The sequence below is a fragment of the Protopterus annectens genome, chromosome 9.part0 (assembly GCF_019279795.1).
Source record: "Protopterus annectens isolate FY-2018-M chromosome 9.part0, PAN1.0, whole genome shotgun sequence".
NCBI classification, from domain to species: domain Eukaryota; kingdom Metazoa; phylum Chordata; order Ceratodontiformes; family Protopteridae; genus Protopterus; species Protopterus annectens.
This window is the reverse complement of record NC_056743.1, coordinates 1,026,373,143-1,026,395,991: the sequence shown is the minus strand read 5'-3', so window position 1 is coordinate 1,026,395,991 and position 22,849 is coordinate 1,026,373,143. Positions and strand designations below refer to the sequence as shown.

Sequence of the window (22,849 nt, the reverse complement as noted above, 5' to 3'; positions counted from 1 at the left end):
CTGCCAACAAAGACAACTGCACAGCATACTGATCCACAGACAGCCTAAGGTGCTTGTTTCTATCCATTTCTGTCACACAATGATGTCATCTTCCATGGCCAGGCAGTTCTGTAGCAGATGAGAACAGACAGCAGAGAATAATGTTCAGCACACTCTAGTGCAGTTATGTGCAGCCTGAGTCATGCGCTAAAATTCATATACCCACTTTTTAAATGCTGAGGGGACTTGACTGCATTTGTGTTTAAATAAAGAGTCATTGGAAATTTTTAGAGTAGTGAACATTTACAGGTATCTCCTACAGTACAGAACAGTATGTGTATTTAAACAGAAGTTGTGGAGATGGCTCTCTTCTGAAATGTCAGCACTTGAAATGCTGAATGCCGACAAACTGACAAAAAGACCAGAAACACAGGAGAAGAGAGAATCCTGAAAATTGCTCTTCTCCTTTAAACTTCTTTTCGCAGGGTCAAGCCCCCCTGCACTCCCGACGTGGAGGGCAAGTCAACACCTCCCCAAACTTATTTATACTATCTTAAAGACTGCCATACCTTGAAGAAAAGGGAATATCCCAAAAAAATGGCATCTCGAACTTAGTGTGTGTAAGTCCTTTCTTTCAGCCATTCAGTTTCCGCTTTTCAAGACTCACTCTAGCAGGTCCTGATATTTCAAAGGTTACTTGAAGGGATTCCAAGACATGTCTAAAGCATGCCATAGTAGTGCATAGTTGTCCACAGTTTTGGGAATGAGTGAGTCTTGCAGTCTGCGAGTAAGCTCATTACCTGTGCTTGAGGTCGGTAATAGCATTTTCACATACTGAAGTGAGGAGATCCGGTCGTGGGACAGCTCTCAGTGGAGAAGGAAAACCTGTAATAATCGCCATGTGCTGATGGAGAATATGAAAGGTCATCGACTTGGGACCCGCAATTAATGCTTTTTATTATAGCAACTCTTACTGACCTTTGACTCTGTTACTGACTTGAATCAGTAATAAGTGGTACATACATACATATGTACCAAAAGGCCCTACCACAGGTAAGTAGTAGCACAATCCTTTCATTAATAACTTTAATGTTTTTTAGTGTAATGGCAAAAGTGACATTATGTCTAGCTCATGGCAGGTGAAACATTCAACATTATAGAGCAGTGGCCTGCACTAATAAAGCTGAACCCAAGCTGCACACGCTAAATGAAAATAAAGGCAGAAGTACTGATGTTCCATTTGTCTCAAAAGTGTCCCAAGAACAGTCTAGGGGCCTGATTTCAAATGAGCTGCATTCAGTGTAAGTGACTTGCTGGGGTGTATTACACTCTTTTGGAAATTTGGCTGTATATGTCTTTTTTCGTGTCAAACAGTAGAGGAACTAAATTAGCTCATAGTGCTATATGACCAACTTTAAGTTAACACTATCACTACCCCATGAAAGAAAACAGAATAATAATATTAATGATATAGCTGTAAAGATTTTTCTAATTTTTTTAGGCAAGTGATCTTACAGCAGAAAATGAGAAAATCTTTCTTTTCAGCAGTACATGCATGCTGAATGATACAGGTTCCAAAGCTCTGGCTGGTCATATTTGCAAGTCAGTTTCACTGATGAGGAAATAGACTGTATAAATGTTTGTTGCCTCACCAGCAGTTTTTCATCAGTTGAACTGTGGGTGCTGATTTCCCTATTGGCTCCCTATTGACATTTTAAATTCTATGCATACACAAATCAGGTTTAAAATTATCCACTGACTAATGGAAATCAATGAATCATCTGCCTCTAAAATAGCATAATTGGCTGAAACTGTTTCTAAAACATTCATATTGATTGCTTACTTTTAACACCTGTGCACCAAGCTATTTCCTGCCCCTGGGAACAACATCATAACCTAACCAATGTGGCTTATAATCACATAGGTTGCTAATGTGCTTTGCTATTGAATATTGCCTTCCATTAACCTGTTTAAATGCAGACTACATTGCACTTGTTTGCTTGTGTGACTTTCCCTCTACCTCTTAATCCTCATTTAAGAAGGGGCCTAGGAACTGTCAGGTAAAACTTTGCTGCTGTTTTTTTATTTGCACTGCATAATGTTCTCATTTTGCCTCCTTAGATTTCCTGGTGGAGCGGGATAGTAGTTACTGTGTGTGTGAAACACCGTGCAATATGATCAGATACAACAAGGAACTGTCTATGGTGAAAATTCCCAGTAAGGCATCAGCCAAGTACCTTGCGAAAAAGTACAACAAATCCGAGCAGTATATTGCGTAAGTGTGATGGAAGCTTAAATCCTTTGTAATTATTAGTAAATGTGTCTTTCCAGGTTGATATGAGTTCCATTCAACCTGCTATATGACAACACTGCCAAAGGTGCTAGCACAGATGAGAGAAAAATGATTTCTTTATAAATGCACCATCAACGCAGTTACAGTACTGTGCATTAAAAGGGACTTCCTGTGGTCTAAACACTCAACCAGTATCAGATGAGAGCTACTACGTGTACAGCAAATAAGTATTAGCCTTAATTGTTAAACTAATTAAGGTATCATTTAAAGGGACAGCAAAATAAAAACACAACTATCACTTAACGGGTGTCATTACATCCTTTAAAGTTTAAAGGACCTGTACTTTAAAACAAAGTAAATGTGCTACTTTGATCATGTTTTAAATATTGTATTCCATTTTACAACTAAGCCTGTCCGACATCAACTTCTAAGGGTTGCAGTATAAACATTCCTGGGCAATTCTAAATGGGAATGAATTTTGTCAGAAGTGTCTGGAGTTTTATTTTAAGGCTAATGTTAAGGTATACATGCCAATGGATTGGGAAAAACAACAAATGTAGAAATAACTGCATTTTTAGCATTTGTGTTGGATGCACTAAACAGGGGAGTGTAAGACAGCACTCTGCTTTTGGAATAAGCAGCTAATCATACACTGTGGTTCTTTGACCAAAAGATACAGAAATCTGTCATCATCCATGCAAAGGATTTCTGTAGCAAAACAACACTATCTTGATATGGTGGATACCATGGCACTAAAATAAATTAAGTAAGTAAATGAATTTAAGTATTTTGTAGACAGAAATGATAAAGTGAGAATTCAGTATTTGTAGTGTTATGAGTAAACATTATATTATTATTTAACGGTACAGTTGAGAAGCCAGTTAAGAGTTTTAACCCTTTTTTACAAATACTGGTCTATGCATTCATATACAATTTACAGGTGAATGGTTTTACACAGCTGTAAAATGAAAACAACAGTATTATTATTCCTTATCAGGTAAGGACATTTTAAAATGTATTTGTGTAAATTTATTAAATTAAATAAAGACACTTAACTAGAGCCGTGAATAAACAAAACAAAAAAGAATTTGACCAGCATACACGAGCTTTGTGCTAAAAACGCTGGTTTATTAAATGTTAATACACAAGGCACAGCAAAACACTATGACTAAACGCTTTCATCTCAACAGGCATCATCAGAGTCATGTGCTTTCATTCAGACACACCTTAAATACTGTACATCACTTCCTCTTTTCCAGTGCCTTCAGAAATGTAACCCTTGCCATACCTAAACATTTTCAGTTCTGTTGGTAATTTCACTAGGGTCAAGGAATAGAGACATAAAAAAATACATAAGATAAAAATAATGAAAAATAAAGAATAAAACTTCACAAAACTGTAATAATAACAAACTTAAACATCACATATATGTATGATTGTGGCTCAGTCTTACAGAACTAGCAAAATCACAATGAACAGTATTTCTTAAAACAATATTTCTAAAAACAATAATTCCATAATGCTTACATGCATGTCCATATCCTAACACAGTTTCCTCTTTTGTTTTAACACACTGGCTATAGAAATATATTCATTGATTCCAGGTTCCACCTTGGCATTCAGTCTAAGTTGTCATTTAGTTTCCTTGATTTCTAGGTCTAAATTGGGGTCACCCCCTCTGCCTTCTCTGTAGGACCAATCAATTGCAAAAAATCAAAAATCTTTTGTAATTTGAACATACAGATGAGTGTAGGAAAAGTGAACTGGATGTTTTCTTGTTTTTAATGCTCTGGTGTGCTCAGCAATCCTGTCTTTTAACCACCTAGTGGCTTTTCCCACATAGAATGCCTGACAGGAAATGCACGTGGCCACATAGACCACCATCTCATTGTTACAATTACACCTTCCGGGGCATTGTGGGTTCCTATGAAAACATGCAGTTTCTACATATGGCCCATCATTGATGCACGTACACCAGTTACATGCCCCACATTTACTCATTCTTGAGTTGTAATTTCCCTTTATACTTATGTTATGAACGTTTTTATGTCTGTATTCCTTGACCTAAGTGAAATTATCAACAGAATTGAAAATGTTTAGATATGGCAAGGGTTAAATTTCTGAAGGCACTGGAAAAGAGGAAGTGATGTATAGTATTTAAGGTGTGTTTGAATGAAAGCACATGACTCTGATGATGCCTGTTGAGGTGAAAGTGCTTAGTCATAGTGTTTAGCTGTGCCTTGTGTATTAAAGTTTAATAAACCAGCATTTTTAGCACGAAGCAAGTGTATGCCGGTCGAATCCTGTTTTGTTTTTTTTTGTTTATTCAAGTTTTTAGTTTTTAAAGTATTTTTGTTTGGTACTTAACTACAGCGTATTTCAGCATATGTCACAGGAGATAGAAAATGTGTTAAGTCATTACACAGCAACAAACAAAATGTTAGTGTAGTAATAAATAAAATCATAACACTAGTTTAAACAATACATTATATAGAAGGAGAAAAACAGCGTAAAAGGTTAATTAACAGTGATTTTGCAGTGTCAAGACACCTTACTATGTAGTAAGCTAAAGTACAGTGGTACTATTACTCAGTAATACCACTGTATCTGGTTCAAATCAGAGAAGAAAAACAATATTAAATTGTTGGAACTTGGTTCTTGTCCTCTAACTTTTGGGAAATAAGAACAGGTCATATGCATTCATATCTGTGGAACACAGATAAAGTAGGGGGATCTCATCTACAGAGGTACTCTGTACACACTTCATAAATCTACAAAAAATAAATAGTGTGGGGCAAAGCCCCTTTATACTGAGTGACGTCCTCAGGAGAATGGAGCATCTATGCTCAACACACAGAAAATATCTTCAAAGAACTCGAGTTCTTGTTTTGTATGTATTTCATATGGGTGAAGTAAGATTTGAAAACAGATAACAAAATACCACTGGACCATATTAACTCACCTAGCCTCACCCTTGCAAAATGGCATCCTCAACAGCCATTTAAAGAGGAACATTGAGAAACTATAAGTCAGAGTAGTAAATGTGTGACATGCTACTGTGGTGGTGGTGCTGCGGTAGCGTTGTCGCCTCACAGTAAGACGCTGTCCGGTTCGATTCTCAGCTAGAGCGTCTTCTGCGTGGAGACATGCATGAATGGGCGTACCTTCGTTGAAGGTTGTGCTTCAGAGCTGGCAACTCGACACGTAAAAATCTACTGCCAATCATTAGCGGACTGGAGTTCCGCTGTGGCGACCCCTAACTGGGAAAAGCCGAAAGACACAACAACAACAAGTAAATGTGTGATGTGAGTTTTGAGAAGTTAGAATGGGCATGTAGAGTAGAACAGACAGATAAAATGTAATGAGAACATTAGAAGAATTAAGGAAATATTTCAAATTATAGCACACCACTTCTTTATGCTCATTAGGTGTCATGCAACTGTATTTACAAGCATAAAATACCCGCCAGGTACAAGTGAAACTATTTCTGACACCCATCTCAATTACTAATTTCCTTGTCAAAGAAGGCTGTCATCTTCCATAAATACCACTTGGTGGCCATAGAAGGTAGTGCTTCCTTCTGAAGATATTTAATATCCAGTCATTCCCTCCAGGAATTCTAGAAGCATCATGTGCCGGCAGCAGAACAAACACGATCAGGAAATGACGAAAGGATTCACTAACCTATATGCTGCAGAATTAATCACACTTCCCATCATTTGTTTATGTTTACAGAGCAAAGAAAGATTACACAATTTAAAAAGACAGTATGAGAAGTCTAATGTCTTTAGACTCTTCAAGTCCTCCTAGGCTGCCTCGATCGCACCTTCAAAAGATCATTGTCCCAGCCTCCTGTTTGATTCTCTTAAACATGTTATCCTTATCAGGGTAACAATTTAACATTCCAACTCTATAACAAGGCACATAATATTGCTTCAGAAGACCATGTTTGGGATTTGGCAAGGGGAAAGTGAAGTAAATATGAGATTTTTGAGTCTTAAAGAGTACTACACTGGAGAGATGCTGACAGCAAAACAGTAAAACAGGAACATGTATTAGTTTTGCTGAAGACTGCTGTGTTAGGCCTGCTGTAGAAATCATAAAACACAAGATTTTCTTGTTAAGTTGCCTGTGAAAGAACAAGCAATTCCTTTTAATTGTGATGTATTAAACTGTATTTTGATTAGACAAAGACACATTACAAGGCTTTCTGGGAGAGTAAAGATTTTGCCTTAAGACATTTGCCTCTAGCGTGTTGTCCTTCTCATTCCCTTTGAATTTGGTATGTGGAAGGACAGCACCTGTAAGTGGAATGTCAGGGAATGTGACAATCGTTGATATTAAAGCTGCCTGTCAAACTGTTTAATAGTTTCTTTCTACTGAAATTATTACTGACGATTAGACTTCAGGCACTTTCACAGAGAGTGAAGCATTATTCCTTGAGAAAGCTACCTTTCTAGTTAGGGCAGCCACATGTGAACATAAGTGCACATGGAAGCAAAAGTCTAGGTGTAAAAAACAGGCCAGTGTGAGAGGCAGCTCATGAGTGCATCTGTTGCAAAGATGCATAGACGCATGTTTGCATCAGTTGCATGTTTTTCACATATATGAACAAGTATGCTATGAAGGAATCGCATTAGCAATTTGTGAAAAAACAAGATAAGGCAAGTAAAATAAAAGTAAGTGGATTAATATAAAACATAACACTGTGTGGAAAAGTAAGGAAATTATCTTAGCACTGGTGCCAAAGTTTATGTAGTAGGGAAGGACCTAGTCTATTAGGTTAGAACAGTATACAAGGGTACCTGTATATTTATTTTATTTTATTTTATTTTATTTGGTCTTGTTTAACATAGTGCATTAATTTGCCAGGAACTATTTCAGGCTCAGCCTGAGTGTATAACACACAATAAGGATTTAGAAGGCGATGCAAGCTAGTCACAAAATAAGCCAACTGTAGTACAACCTGACATAAACAAGGAATGAGTCTTTCAGCTGCTCGTAGGCATAGCATTTTCATAGCTGATCAAGCATTCAGCATGCTGTAGTGGTTTAAAATAGTCCAGGCTGGGTGTACAGATTGGTTCAAAAAGTTTGACCCTTGTTTTTGATAGGTTAAGTATTAGTTTGATGGAGCTGAACAAATTGGCTATAGTGAGAAAGTCTTGGTATTGTGTTATAAGTTGGGAGAAACTCAATCCATGGGTGACCATGTTGTCTGCATAGAGTATTATTGGAAGTTGTGGCTTGTCCACTGGAAGTTTATTAGAGGGAGAAGTGATGACAGAACTGAACCCTTGAAAACTCCCTTGATCAGAAATGCTGTGGTGAAGTTGGAAGTACCTGTTCTTACTGAGAAAGTACAGTTGGAGAGATGCTTGTAGAACAATTGACAAGCTAATTCCATGCCAGTAGAGACATTTGAAGGAGGTGATAGTCAACCAAGATCTATAAATATCAGTTCTATTACTTGACCTTCTACCATTCCAAATAAAATGTTATCTCCTGATATCTAAAAGTCTCCAATAATGATGCAGGTTTTCAGAAAGAAGTCCTTGGGTTGTAGCAAAATCTGATAGTTATTTTTCCCCAACAGCTAGAAGTATAAAAACTGGCCTAAAATCTGAGGAGGAGTTAGATTTGTTGCATTTGGAACTGACTTAATTATGGCTTCCCTCCATATTCTAGGTAGTGTGTTACAACAGAACCTAATGTTGTAAATGTGTTTAAGAGGGTCGATAGTATGCTGTGAGTGTGACTTAATAAACCAAATGTGTGTTTTATCATTACCTGGGTGTGGGGCGGCATCATCTGGAATTTTGTTTAACGTGGATTCATTTCTGTTGCAAATGTTTGCACAAAGATGACATGGAAGTGTTACATTACTGGCATAAATACAAGCAAAGGAGAGTTTAGTTTATATTGCTGTGAGTATAGGAAATAAAAAACAGGAGGCAACAGTAAATAAACTTCAACCTGGATTCAATGAACTTTTCTTGCTCTCACATAAATCTACAAAAAAGTAGCAGTTTCTGCAATACTTTAAAATGCAATTTAGAGATATGATTAATCACAATGAGGAAAGACTTCAATACCAACTAATTTGCATGTCTCTTAATCATGAGGCGTCACTGCTAACAGGGGGTAGATTCTCTGTCTTGGCATAAGTTGCATGTTTCCATACATTTATAGAAGGAATGCATGAAGTAATCACATTTACACAAGTGCCCCCTCCCTCACTCTCCCGCACTTGTGCACACATTCAAATAAACATGCACACATATACACAAACATGCCTTTCAACTGTCCCTAAGTTTGCCTTGTATGTTTACATTGTCCCTCATGAATCGCAGATGATTATTGTCGGTGAAGAATTTCAGACATTGCACGTTCATACTTCTCATTGTTCAGAAATGCTTCACTGTACCAAACTTGTCTATTTTGTAGTGACTTAGCGTAATATTTAAAGAGTATGACTGGGATCTAGTGTTTCCACCTTGTATTACAGGCTTTGCTCGTTACTCGTAAGAGGTTAAGAGGAAGGATAGCCACCCTCTCACACACATTTACCCAAGAACACTTATACTCCTACAGACACAAACACCCTGCCAATGACTACTTGTTCACAGACACTTACCAATCTTAGGTTTTACATGAGCTCCTCCAGTGAGCATGGCCCTTGACCTTTCACATATCAAGAGTTCATTTATTGTACATTTATACTGTTACTTTAATGAGTTTGAAGCACACTGTTTTACATGTTTTCAAGAGCGAATACTTTGGGTTACTTGTGAAACATGCTTCTTCTATGATGATCTTAAGTTCTGTATTAACAGTTGTTAAATTTAAAAATTAAAAAATGAGGAATGTTCCTTAAAAGTAATAGTAACTGTTTACTCTGGTTACAACTACACCCTCAGTTTGGGTAAAGTTCTATTCACTGTAAGTGCAAAATGATGAATGTGGTATTAGGACAAGGCTGGTACTTGAACAGAACACCCCCTTCCTTTGTGTAGCTGTTTTGCTTATTCATTGTCAGTGAATAGTGACTGTTAGCAAAAGGTAATCAGCATAAGGAAGAAACTCATTCACTCACCCATCAGTCTGCATTTCAAAATGAAAAGCTAAAGGCAGTATAAATAAACACCCGCTGTAAACATACAGATGAAAATTGGTTAGCATAGCTTGGAAAACCCTTCAGTACATTTCCCAAATATGTGTAAAGCATAATGACTGACAGCAGAGTGGAAAAATGATACTAAAATATAATTTTTACATTATTTTAGTATTTGTTGGTGTGTTTCTATACTCTTGTCCTTTCAGTGGCAGTCATCATTTAAAAGGACAACACAAATCAAAACAGAAAACTATTAGTGCAATTGTATCCATGTTAAGAGTGATGCTGCCAAAAAAAATGTTAAGCGTGTTCACATACCAAAAAGCATGACATTTCTGAACAGCGCCACGTTATTATTTCGTATAAAAACATTGAGTGACATATATTAAACTTAGGAAGCCTAATCCATGTGCTATATTGCTTTTTTTGCATATGAAAATGTACAACCCTTCTTCTAAATTACAGGACATGGGCATACATGCACTGAACTTTGAATGGTATCAAAGTGGAGGGGCTGCAACCAACATGTGCATTCTGTTATCCCTTGATCCCTTAAATATCATTCTTTGAAAGAAAGGAGCAGAACAACTAATGCAATTGTCCTGGCCCCCCCTTTAAATAAACCACACCAAACACATAAAGCCATTTGAGGACCTTTATTGAACACTATTGTATAATGAACTTATACACACAAAACAACATCAATTATCTTCATCAGCAAAGATCTCAGGGCAGCGTTACTACTCACCCTGGATGAATATACCTCAAGGCAGCGTACCTACTCACCCTGATACCTCCTCCACTGGGGCAGCATACCTACTCACCCAGAACTTAAATAGGCAGAGTACCTGCTCACCTCCTGAACAAACAATCATTAACCAATGAATAGCCACCTTCCTTAGAGGGAGAACAGAAGAGGACAATCCTGTCCCTCTTCTCCGCCTTAAACTTCCCAACATCTTCCTTCCATATCCAAAAAAGGGAGGGTGGGAGGGCCACCAACTCATGCCAAAATGTACCTACTTCCCTTAATCCTTACCACTTAATCCTGTCATAAATCCCTCCTTCCCCTACATCACTTCCTTTAACCTCTCCCTTTCACTTTAACCCTTTCACCACTCCAATCCCACTATCCAATCTACCTGCAAAGATTCCCATTAATTACTAACTTCTATACCCACCCCTACTCCTTTACCCCTGCTCATGGGACCAGGACAACTTAGTTTGTCCCAAACTACATTTGTCCCGGCCCCTTTTTAAATAAACCACACCAAACACATAAAGCCATTTGACGACCTTTATTTAACACTATTGTACAATGAACTTATACACAAAAAATAACATCAAATTTATCTTTATCAGCAACAATCTCAGGGCAGCATCACTACTCACCCTGGACGAATATACTTCAGGGCAGCATACCTACTCACCCTGATACCTCCTCTACTGGGGCAGTGTACCTATTCACCCAGCACTTAAATAGGCAGCGTACCTGCTCACCTTCTGACCAAACAATCATTAACCAATGAATAGCCACCTTCTTTAGAGGGGGGAAAGAGAAGAGGACAATCCTGCCCCCCTTCTCCGCCACCAGCCTGGTCCCCAGGCTGTTCCCCCACCAAAACCCTAGCAGCAACCATACCCTCTAAAAAGAGCTTCAAATGCAGATTAAACAGATCCAGTCCTACCTCATTAAGATGGACCCCCATCCATTTGGGATACCAAAACTCCCCAAAATCTCTATGTTCAATTGTATGTATCCCCAAAATTCTTAACTGGCTAGCCAGTCTCTGATTAACGAACCTCCTGACCCTTTCAATCACCCTATAACTATAAGCACTCCTCCAACACAAAAGAGGAACCAACTCTGACCAAACAATTTCCATACCTGGGTACAACGCCTGTAATCTCAGCAAGTCCTGAAGAATAATATCCACTAATCGCTTTTTGGAAAGAATACCCAAATCATTTCCCCCAAATGAATTATTAATATACAAGGACACCCCACTTTCAATTTAACCTTTGCAAATTCATGCAATAACCTATCCCACCTAAGACCCCTCACCCCATGCCAAGTCACTGACCACCCTAAATGTGATATTTTCCCTGACTAATGCATACTTCTTTGGCCAGTGGATATACAAATGCTCCAAGATGATAGTAGGCCTCCCTAAAAGAAAAGAAAAGACAATTATTAATCAGGCCACAACTTTATCTAATTTATGCTAAAAATGCATTTGAAGACCACCTCCCCGATCTCTTAATCACTGCAATGGAACTACCCTCTCTAGCTAAATCTGAAGCCCTACCTATCCTGAATGAGTGAGTTGTAAAGCTATCCACTGGAAATCCCATATAATGTAACACCCTCCTCACCAAACCTATGAATCTACTACTCGACAGCACCTTCCCATCCACTGAACAAAAAATTAACTTATCTACACTCCCCTTCCGCCTCCTTATGAATTCTTTAGCCCACGTTACTGGACAAAGGCTAGGATTCCTGTCAAGTTTAATCACCACCAAGCATCCCCTACCTAATTAATCTGTCTTACTCTTCCTTAATGCAATAGTAACCTCTACCTCACCTATGATAGCATCCTTCCAACATAACGAACCTAACACCTCCGAAACACGGAAGGTGCCAAAATATAACCATGTACACAACGTGCCCCACATGAAGCAATCCAAAGACACCCCCCCCTTGTAACAAACCTAACCCTCTCAACAAAACTTTCAATATAACCCTCATAAGCGGCCATCGAATGTCCCTACGTTCCACCACCACTCTCCCCCAACCCCTCAACATTCACCCTAATGTCCAAGACTTGGTGAAATCTTGCAACCCCGCTACCTTAGCAAAACTGCTAATAGCAGCCAAATCCACCTTGACTGTCTGTAAACCCTTGCCTATCCTCCAAGCACAAGCTACATATCGCAATAGTAATTCCTCCAACCATACCCCCTCCTCTTCTAGCAACTGCAAAACAAACTGATTAAAATCAGAAAGAGCCCTACCATATGCCTTCCTCGTAGAAGGGGCCCAGGAATGCCGTACCAACTGCCTGGCTACTTTGACCCAAGATTCCACACCTCCTCTGGCAGGGTTTCTGGCACTTCCTCCGCCCATGAAGCCAACCCTCGAAACTTGCAAAACTGAAATTGGGACAAGCTATCGGCAATCTCATTCTTTACACCAGGCACATGTACTCCTGTAAAGGAAAATTTTATTAAGAGGCTCTGCAAAACCAATTTACGTAATACCAACAACAACAAACCCGACTTAGCCATCTTCTTTTGTAATATCCTTACTACAGCCATATTGTCCAAATGAAAAGCTACGCATTTGTCCCTAAAATGCTCCTTCCACACAACAGAAGCTGCCCCTATAATCATCAACCTCAGAAAGGCCACGTCACGCATCCATACCTCCTTCCAATCCCGAGGCCACTCAGCCGCAACCACCGACCCCAAAAATAGGCCCCCATGCCAGCACCCCCAGCTGCATCCATAAACAACTGACTTTCCTCCTACCCCACCCAGTTCTGACTGCCAGAAAGATATCCCATTAAATTGTTGCACAAAACCATCCCACAACACCAGGTCCTCCTGCACCAGTTTGGTCACCTTAACTCAATGGTGTTTACTCTGATCCCCTTTCAACATATAAGCAACCAACCTACAAAAGGCTCACCCTGGGTGCACAGCTCGATAGGCAAAATTCAAAAGCCCCAACAACTCCATAACTGAACTCATGCCAAATATATACCTACTTCCCTTAATCCCTACCACTTAATCCTGTCATAAGTCCCTCCTTCCCCTACATCACTTCCTTTAACCTCTCCCTTTCTCTTTAACCCTTTCACCACTACAATCCCACTATCCAACCTACCTGCAAGGACTCCCATTGATTCCTAACTTCTATACCCACCCCCACCCCTTTACCCCTGCTCGTGGGACCTGGACAACTTTGTTTGTCCCAAACTACATTTACTTTGTTTTCTACAAAATGTTCAACTGACTGGGAGAAACAAAATTAACAAGATGAGGCTGGAACTAACATAATATTAAAATGTTGAGGACCACATAACGAAAGAAACAATAGTTATTTTACAAGAAACATAAGCAGGCAAAGTGTACTGAGTGAGAAGCAAGCCCTTTTGTACTGACTGAGAAGTAAGCCCTTTTTCTTGTATAGAGGATTATACTGCTTGCAAAATGAACAGTTAAAATCCTGATGGCACAACAAGTCGTAAAACTCTACTTTAAATTGCTATGTATGCTTCAGCAGTTTGTGAGTGCCTCTGCATACAAGGCTGGCATTGAATAGCAGCATTAATTAAATTTACTTTGGTTTATTTCTTCCTTGAAAACAGGATATAGCTTAAGAGTTATTTGTATACAATTAACCCATCTGATACAGTCTGTGTAATGCAGCTGCAGTCTGGATAAACTCTGCAAAGGCGCTTTCTGTCAGGTTTAATGTTTTCATATTTTGAGCTAAGTGACCTTGTGTTCCTAACCTTGGGCAACTAAATGAGAGAATAAGTGAACATTACTGCCTTTCTGAATTCCATTTCAACTGTCCAGGTGCAATTAAATGGCTGACTGGTTGTTCACTCCCTTTATTCATATGCCTGTAAATTTACACTAAGCGTGAACCATTAATGTTTTTTTTCTTTTTTATACAGAGAGAACATTCTTGTGCTGGACATTTTCTTTGAGGCATTGAACTATGAAACCATTGAACAGAAGAAGGCTTATGAAGTGGCAGGATTATTAGGTGAGCACTGATGCACTGGAACTCTATTAATAATGTCTGACTTTTTTGTGAATAATCTCATATTTGGCAACTGTATGGATCATTAGTGATTCCATGAGCTGACAAGTGAGCCATGCCTTAAAAATGTTATACTTACCCAGAAGAACTTATAGGCAATTTCCATTAACAGAAGCTGCAAAGTTATAGACTTCTGAATGTTTGCCTTCATGACATAAACTTTGCAGTTCTTAATTCTGTTTTATTATACCTTCTGATAACATTAGTTACAGACATCTGTTTCTATCAGTAATAACATAATCATCTGTTCAGGCAAGTAAATTATGACAGTGTGGATGTAATGCAGTGAAGCCTAGGAAAGGTTTCAGATAAGCTGTAGTTTTTGTGTGAATTTTTCTCTGCCTTTTGTGTACTTGCATAACCACTAATTTACCACATTCTCTCCAGTACAGCTCTTTTCAGTGTGTATCTTTAACTCCCAGTGGGTGTGGCTTGAGCCTTTAAAAAATGAAGTTATCACCTTACAGTTCTGACAAATACTCATTGACAGAGGTCAAATATCAATACAATTGTGCTTGCCATCATGCATGCTTCAAGATAAAATGTTCTGATACCTTGTTTGCAGCAAGGTTTTGGAATTAATAGAGGCTTGTTCATTCAAACCATGACCTTTATCAGCCCTTAGTGTAATCATCCAATTTGACTCTTTATATTCAGTATGATTGCGAATATCCCCAGCTCTAATGGTAGGTGTGATAATATCTATCACCGTAAAAATAAAATAATGCTCTATACCATGTCTTAATACATGCTTAGATAAAGCATTATATTCTGAAGCCTTACATATATTGTATACATGTTCTCTGACACGTTCACGTAATGATCTATTAGTTTTCCCTACATAAAAGGAATTGCATACAACGCATTCAGCTAAATATACCACATTCGTGGTCCTACAGTTGGCATTCACATTAAAACTAAGCCTTTTCTTTAAATCAGGATGGTCAAAACCATCAGATATGTTAATTAATCTACAAAAATTACAGTCACCACAGGGTGATGTCACACTTGTCTCTACCCACTCATTACATGGGTGCCTCCCAGTACATAACAATCTCTTCAAGTTCATCCTATTCCTATAAAGGAAAGATGGACTAGAGCCAACAATACTCCCAATATCCGGATCAACCTGTAGAATAGGCCAATGTTGCTTAAAAAGGTCATTCAGCTATCTGTGATCACGGGTGAAGAACAACGGAACCTTGACTTGTTTGTAATGTTCACTAAAGGAAATTCGAGAATCAACTGGATTCTCTGCTTTGGGGCCATAATATGGGGCTGCTGACCCTTTTCTAAGACAACACAGATCAGCCCTACAGTGTGGGTTCCATCAGTGAGCTAGTTGGCAACCCATCTTCTGATGTAGGGATCTATACCTAGTTTTGTGAATTTAGCTATAATTCCAGAATGGGGGATGGTGTCAAAAGCCTTGGCGAGGTCAAGATAGGCTGTGTGAACCACCTTACCCTCATCTATGGCTTTGGTGACTGGCTCAAAGAAGTCGATCAGGTTCAGAAAGCATGATCTGCCTTTCACAAACCCGAACTGGGTGGGGCCCAGAGTTTAGAGGTTACCAATGTCTTTGTTTATGAGTTCCATGATGATATGTTCCATGGCCTTGCAGACCAGGCTCATCAGGCTAATAGGGTGATAGTTCCCAGGATCAGTGGTGGCTCCCCCTTTGTGGAGTGGGATATCTGTTGCTGTGCACCATTCAGTGGACATAAAGCCTGACTTGAGACTATAATTGAACATGGTGCTTAGGTTGGGAGCGAGTTAGTTCTGAAGCTCATGTAAAACACAGCCTGGGATGTTGTCCAGTCCCATGGATGCTGTGTTTTTGATTTTAGAGAGTGCAGCTTTTACCTGCATAGATGTGATTACAGGGACTCTGCATTCCTTCTGTATAGATATGGCCCCTTTAGGGGGTGAGAGGGGGCTAAAGTTAGCACTGAACCTATCTGCCAGGATGTTGGCAATATCAGTTGGTTCTGTAATTTTTGTGCCATTGTGCTATAACTCAAAGCAAATCTGGGTGTTTCCATTGGGATTCATGACATAGCTATTGAATACTTTGTGGTTGCCCTTAGAATCAGTGGTGATTTTGTTTTCATAGCTAGCTTTGGAGGATCTTATAAGGGATCTCAGCGTCTTACTGAGGCTGACCAGACAGCTTCTCTACTCATGGGATTTTACTGACTTTTGCAACAGTTTCTTCCTTCTGTTGTAGAGTTTGTTTATGGCAGAGGACCACCAGATTGGCTTCCTTTTTTTGGAGGATAGTGTCTTGGTTCTGTTTGGGATAGCACGATCCATGCAATCATGTAAGTGCTTATAGAGTGCATTTGTGTAGGATTCAGCAATCATAACTGTATTGTCCATCTGCATGGGTGTCACTAAGTTTGCCACTTCTGTCTTACGAAGCATGAAGATGGCTTTGGAGAATTATTTTACCGTGGTTCCCTTAATGTGGGGTGGGGGCGGGATGTGGATATCTAGGGTGATTAGCTTATGGTTGGATCTGATCAACGAGGAGTTGATTTAAGGTGTGGAACACCGGTCACTCATGTTGGTAATGACTAGGTCTAGGATATTGTTGCCCCTGGTGGGGGTGTGGATAAGTTGATCCAGGGCATTGGAATTTATGAATTCCAGAAAGCGTTGAGTGAAGGAGTTGGTACATGAGTAGTTTTCCCAGTTAATGGTGGGGTAGTTGAAATCGCCCATTATTAGGGTGTTTGGTTTTACCCTAATATTTTCCAGTATATCAAGAAAAGAGGAGTGGGAATCCTGGGGCATGGTGGGGGATCTGTAGCAAGCTACAATTTGGATTGTAGTTTTGCCCAGAGTTAGTTGCACTTGGATAACCTCGGATGCATTATGCTGCTTAACTAGCCTGGAGATGTGGCTATCCTTAATGAATATGGACATACCTCTGCCTTTTGTGTTCTGGTCCAGGTTAGATGGCCGAAAAGTATATGGTATGAGTTACAGCCTGGTAATGCAGGGATGCGCTGTAGTGCCTTGAACCAGGTCTCAGTCACTGCACAGATATCGATGTTCTCCCTTTTAAGGAGTGCCTCGAGTGAGTGCATTTTGAGATTTAGACTTCTGGCATTGAGTAGCATTCCCCTCAGTTTTTGCTTGCCTGTTCCTGTTAAGGTGGTGAATTTGTCATTTGAACCTTTCCTAAAAAAGGCACTATAGGGGCAGCAAGAGCCTTAGCCATTATCTGGAATCCCAGGGGCGACAGGTGCAGGCCATCTCTGGCAAAGCATCATGGTCTGTCGACCATGTCATCCCAGGCAGACAAATACTGGATGCCCTTAGAATGACACCAGAAGCTTAGCCAATTGTTGAAGTCAGTCATTTTGTCCTTGTACTGTGGTATCATTCTGAGTGATGGCAGGATGCTACTCAGGGCTAGGGTCATATCTGCCTGGACTACAAAATCGGAGAGCTCTTCCATGTCTCTTTTCATGTAGTCCAGGGAGGTATGTCTCAGGTCGTTCATACCAACATGGACAATGACAGAGTCATATTTGTACTTGTGGAGTGACCTGGGTGCATGTGTTATGTGGCAGATCCTGGCACCCGACAGGCAGCTGACAGTAACCTTCTCCTTTTTTGGCCTGGTGAGTGGGACATCTGTGTGCCTGACTATAGAGTCACCTATGACTAGTGTGTTGGGTACGTTGGTTTGCCTTATGGGCTGTGGTTTATTGGCACACTGAGTCTGTGGGCTATGTGTCATTTGGGTTGTGTTGAGGGGTGGAGGTTGCTTGCGTTTCTGCTTTGGAGGTCTCTGATGCTTGAGAAGATTATTATTGAGAACCTCTGTGAATGTTTTTGTGTTTCTATGTGTGGATTTTGGTGGTGCAGGTTTAGTGGGTCTATGTGATGATTGTGGTGTGGTGCAAATGTTTGCCTCCTCCTCTTGACTGTCAAGTTCAGTCTTGGTTGGAGAGAGCTTTACCTCCAGTTTGGCTAGATAAGTGCACAAGTTGTGGTGTTGGGTGGTAGGAGGACAGGGTTGTCTGTGTACATGAGGCAATTGCTACATTGCCTCAAGATGCCCAGATTCATCAGATAGACAGGAGAGAACACTGGGATCTGACCCTTGGACATGCCTGAATAAAAAACTACTTTCCTCTAGACAAGTGAGGAAAGTGAGTATAAGAGCTGTTTTTCTCTAAGCAAGTGAGGAAAATAAGTATAAAAACTGTTTTCCTCTAGGTAAAGAGGAAGGTTGAGTGCTGTAGTAATTTATAGCTTATTTGGTGCTAACAACAAGTTGTGAACAAGTGCTGAGCACGAATAAGCAAATTCAAGTGCTGAAACTAACAATCTGTAACTGAATCTTGTGGTAGATAGGCTACCTAGTGCTTACCACTCCCACTGATAAGCTAGAAGGCTTCCCTCCAACACAGAAAGGCTTGGGGGGCTCAGAAGGTTACAAGCAGTACTGGATACAGCAAATCTGTATCTGGACTAGACTAGTTACCAGAAAGGTGGGAAACAAGCGCAAACACAGGCTTTTAAACCAGAAGGTTGAAAGAGATAGAAAAACTGCCCAAACAGCCAATAAACTACAATTTCTGGGCCAGAAACCACTTTTGTGGTAGATAGGCTACTTAGTGCTTACCACTCCCACTGATAAGCTAGAAGGCTTCCCTCCAACACAGAAAGGCTTTGGGAGCACAGAAGCTTACAAACAGTCCTGGATACAGCAAATCTGTATCTGGACTAGACTAGTTACAGGAAAGGTGGGAAACAAGCGCAAACGTAGGCTTTTCAACCAGAAAGTTGAAAGAGATGGAAAAACTGCCCAAACGGCCAATTAACTACAATTTCTGGGCCAGAAACCACCAATGAAACAATTAAATGCACAGAAAAATAAAATAAAATGCAGTACAATCTTTAACACTGCAAGTTTGTACTTAACACAGCTAGTAATGCAGTTGATTGTAGGTATGTAGCAGAAGCCAAACAACTCAAAAGTTGAGCAGTAATAAATTCAAAGATGTGTGACTAACACTTATAAACACATAGAAATCCTCTAGACTAAGAGTTGAACTTAACCACCCATTCAGTGTTAGACAAATCCCATTTGTCTAACGAATCTTTTATGGACAACATTATTGCTGCTATCTGTGAAGGCTTGTCTCATTGTCAAGGTAACCAAGGAGGAGGAGTTCAGCTACAGAGCAGTATTACTAGTAGAGTGCTGACTTCAGTACAGCAATCCCTCAGTCATTTGGCTGGGGGAAACAAAGATGGAGGTATTTCTTCATTCAATGGATCCAGCGATGGTGTTTATCATCCTAATGGTGTTGCTGTGACTTCAGATAGCACAATTTCACATAAAGATGTGGTTTCTCATGTTTTTAGTGAGTTTGAAAACCCCTTCAAGTTGGACAGTCATGAAATACAAGTAAGTGCCACTACTGAAAGTAGCTGCTCAGATGAGTTTGACATTTGCAAATATGATATATTTTCTTTAGAAAAACTTTCCTTAAAAATTATTTCTTTGCAGTTAGAAGTGGCTTATTTAGAAGACTGTGTAAGACTCTGCTGTGTACCTCGTGGCTTAAGATTATTTAAATTTCCTAACTATGTTCAACAAGGGGACACTTTGTACCAGCAATTGACTGAACTTTTTAATGATACTGGTGTCGCCCTGATGAAAATGCTGGTCGCCCATTATAAATGTAATATTACTAACTTAAAAACTGACATGGAAACTCTGGACATGGAAGTTGGGGGTCCAAATGTTTCCAGCGCTTTTCTAGTTTGCCGACCATTATTAATAGGAAACAAAGAAAATTGAAGAGGGACTTGGCTGCCTATAAAGACAAGACTGCCTATCCTTTACCCAAATGTTTAACATCAGTACAAACTGTGAAACCAACTGGTGCATTTGATAGTACTAATGGTCTTACAGAGGCAGTTGCTTCTACTTCTGTTTCTAGTCAGTGTGATGCTGGCAATATGAATGTTGTTAATAATTCTCACAATGTTGGTGCTGCTGTGTCCACAATGAATGGACCTTTTTTAGTGGACAAAACAGGGGTGCAGAGAACCCCAAGGTGGTCGAAAGAAGTTCAGGCCATACACAAGAAGGAACAAGGGAAGAAAGGGAACAGGAACAGAAACAACAAAAAGAGAACTTAAATTTTTGTATAGACATTTTAAATTTGTCTGATGTTAACTTAACAGATGACACCTACAAAGTGTTACAATGGGTCTACTATACATGATCGAAATTGCAGAAAGCCGAAACCCATCTGGCCAAGACCATATGTTCGACTTCTGCAATTTTGAACATGTAAAAATAAAAAAAAAATATACAACAGTTACTCACTTTCTAAGTGTTAGCAGGGGGGCTATGCCACACACACCCCTCCATAACTTTAATATACCAACTCCAAGATTGCATTACAGTGCGTAAATGGAAATATTACCATTCCACACTGCACGGAGATGTCCGTTAAACATGGTCAGGATTTCAAAAGTCGAACATATGGTCTCGGCCATATGGGTTTTGACTTTGTGGCATTTTGACCATGTGTAGGGGACCCGTTACAACACGGCTTTACATTTATTCCTTCCAACAAAGTGAATGTAGTAAATTTTTGTGGATTTTAAGTTATACTTAAGAAAGTTGAATTTGAAGTTCATTTTTGATGTGTTTGTCTACTTCTGTTTCACCCACAGAACAATGTAAATGTAGAAGTACTTATAATCCTACCTTATGCTCTTCCTTACAAGTTTTTGGTACACTGTGTGAACAGCATTTCAGGGACATTAGTAGATGGTCCCACAGTACTGATAATCTTACTCAGTGAGAGAGGAAAGCATTAATTGACTTAGCTACTAACAAGGGTCTGAGAGTAATGAAGGCAGATAAGGGTGGGGCCTTAGTTATTATGCACACTGTGGACTATGAAAATGCTATGCTGCAACTTTTGAGTGACCATAGAAACTACAAACAGGTCAACATAAATGAAGTTTTATTGTGTTTCAAGCGTATTGACACTATTATTTGATTTATTTTATTTTGTCAAGGTAATATTGGGCATTCAGTATACATGTTCTTACAGGTTGAACATCCGAAGTTAGCAGTTCTCTTTGGTATTCCTAAAGTCCACAAATGCAGAAGCACCCCCCACCCCCACCCCCACCCCCCTTTTAGACCAATAGTGTCAGCAGCATATTCTAAGACTGAACCAATTTCTATTTGGTTAGATAGAATTTTGAAGCCTATTGTTCAAAGTGCAAGGTTTTATTTAAAAGATTCATGGCATTTATCAGAGTTATTACGTGAATTAAATTTAGAAAATTTTGATATGTCAACTATATTTGTTGTAACACTTGATGTCACTTCCCTTTATACAAGTATAGATCAAGAAGCTGGAATTGATTTATTTAGGGAATATTTGACAAGTCATACTGACTTTGACCATGACAAGATCAACACTTTGGAACTAGTATTTTTCAGCAAATCTCTGGTGTGGCCAGGGGTTCTAGAGTGGCTCCCTCTTTTGCCAATCTAATTATGGCTATGTGGGAGATGAAATTTCTATTTCTTGTGACACATCCTTTGGCTAAGAACGTTTTATTTTACAGGTGTCACATTGATGATTTGTTTTTTTTTTTTGTTTTTTTTGTGGCAGGGGAACCTTGACAGTTTCCAGTAATTCTTGCAAGACCTGAATTGTTCAACCAGTTTTTTGAACTTTACCCTGGAAGGGTTTGAGAAAACAATAGACTTCCTGGATATTCGTTTGGAACTACTTGATGACAGTTTGTTTCAGTAGTAGTATCCACAGGAAATCTACCTTTGTCAATCAGTACCTGCACAGGGACAGTCTTCACCCCCAACATATGAAAAGAGGAGTTGTCAAGGGACAACTTATAAGGTTGAGCCGTTTGACTAGTGAAGATTATGTCTTTGATGGTGAGGTTAACAAACTGACTGGATTTTTTACAGCCAGGGGATATGATTTGTTTTGGTTACGTAACATTGTTGCTGAAGTTATAACTCTCAGAGACAGTTTAGTTAGTCCCATTTTGAGAGGCAATTTCAGTGTAGTAAGTAGGATGAATCAAAACAACAAAGTGTTTGAGCTTGCCTTCCCATTGCCCATTTCAAATGGAATGGACATTATTAGGTGTGTTATTAAGGAAAATTGGAAGGTGTTGCTTGGACATTCTGAACTGGTGAAAGTCCTGGGTAATGAACCTTTGTTCATTTATAAAAAAGTATGTAATATAAGAAGTATACTTGAAAGTACTTCTAAGACATCACACCATGGGGTCAAAGACACTGTTGGGACTTTTGCTTGTGGATAGATACATAGCCAATTCAGGTTATGTTGAGTTGAAACATTTCAAGAAAGTTATTTGGGCAAAGGACAGATTTACATGTGATTCTGTGGGCATTGTTTATCTCGCAGTATGTGATTCTTGTACCAGTTTTTATGATGGCAAGATCATCAGGTCATTAAGTAGAAGGATTTATGAATATGTGTTGGCAGTGAGAAACAAAGACAGGAATAATGCACTGGCATGACATGTTTTATCATGTAATCATTTTAAGAAATGTACATTCTTTGTT

General features: G+C 39.3%; 1 protein-coding gene across 1 annotated transcript in view; it reads left to right on the top strand.

Annotated features, from left to right (window-relative positions):
• ASIC1 (acid sensing ion channel subunit 1) overlaps positions 1-22,849 on the top strand; it is a 1,036,985-nt gene that overhangs the window by 742,491 nt on the left and 271,645 nt on the right. The window contains exons 6-7 of the mRNA XM_044083819.1: positions 2,101-2,254; positions 14,081-14,172. Of these exons, the coding sequence (XP_043939754.1) occupies positions 2,101-2,254; positions 14,081-14,172 (246 nt within the window). The remainder of the gene's footprint in view (positions 1-2,100; positions 2,255-14,080; positions 14,173-22,849) is intronic.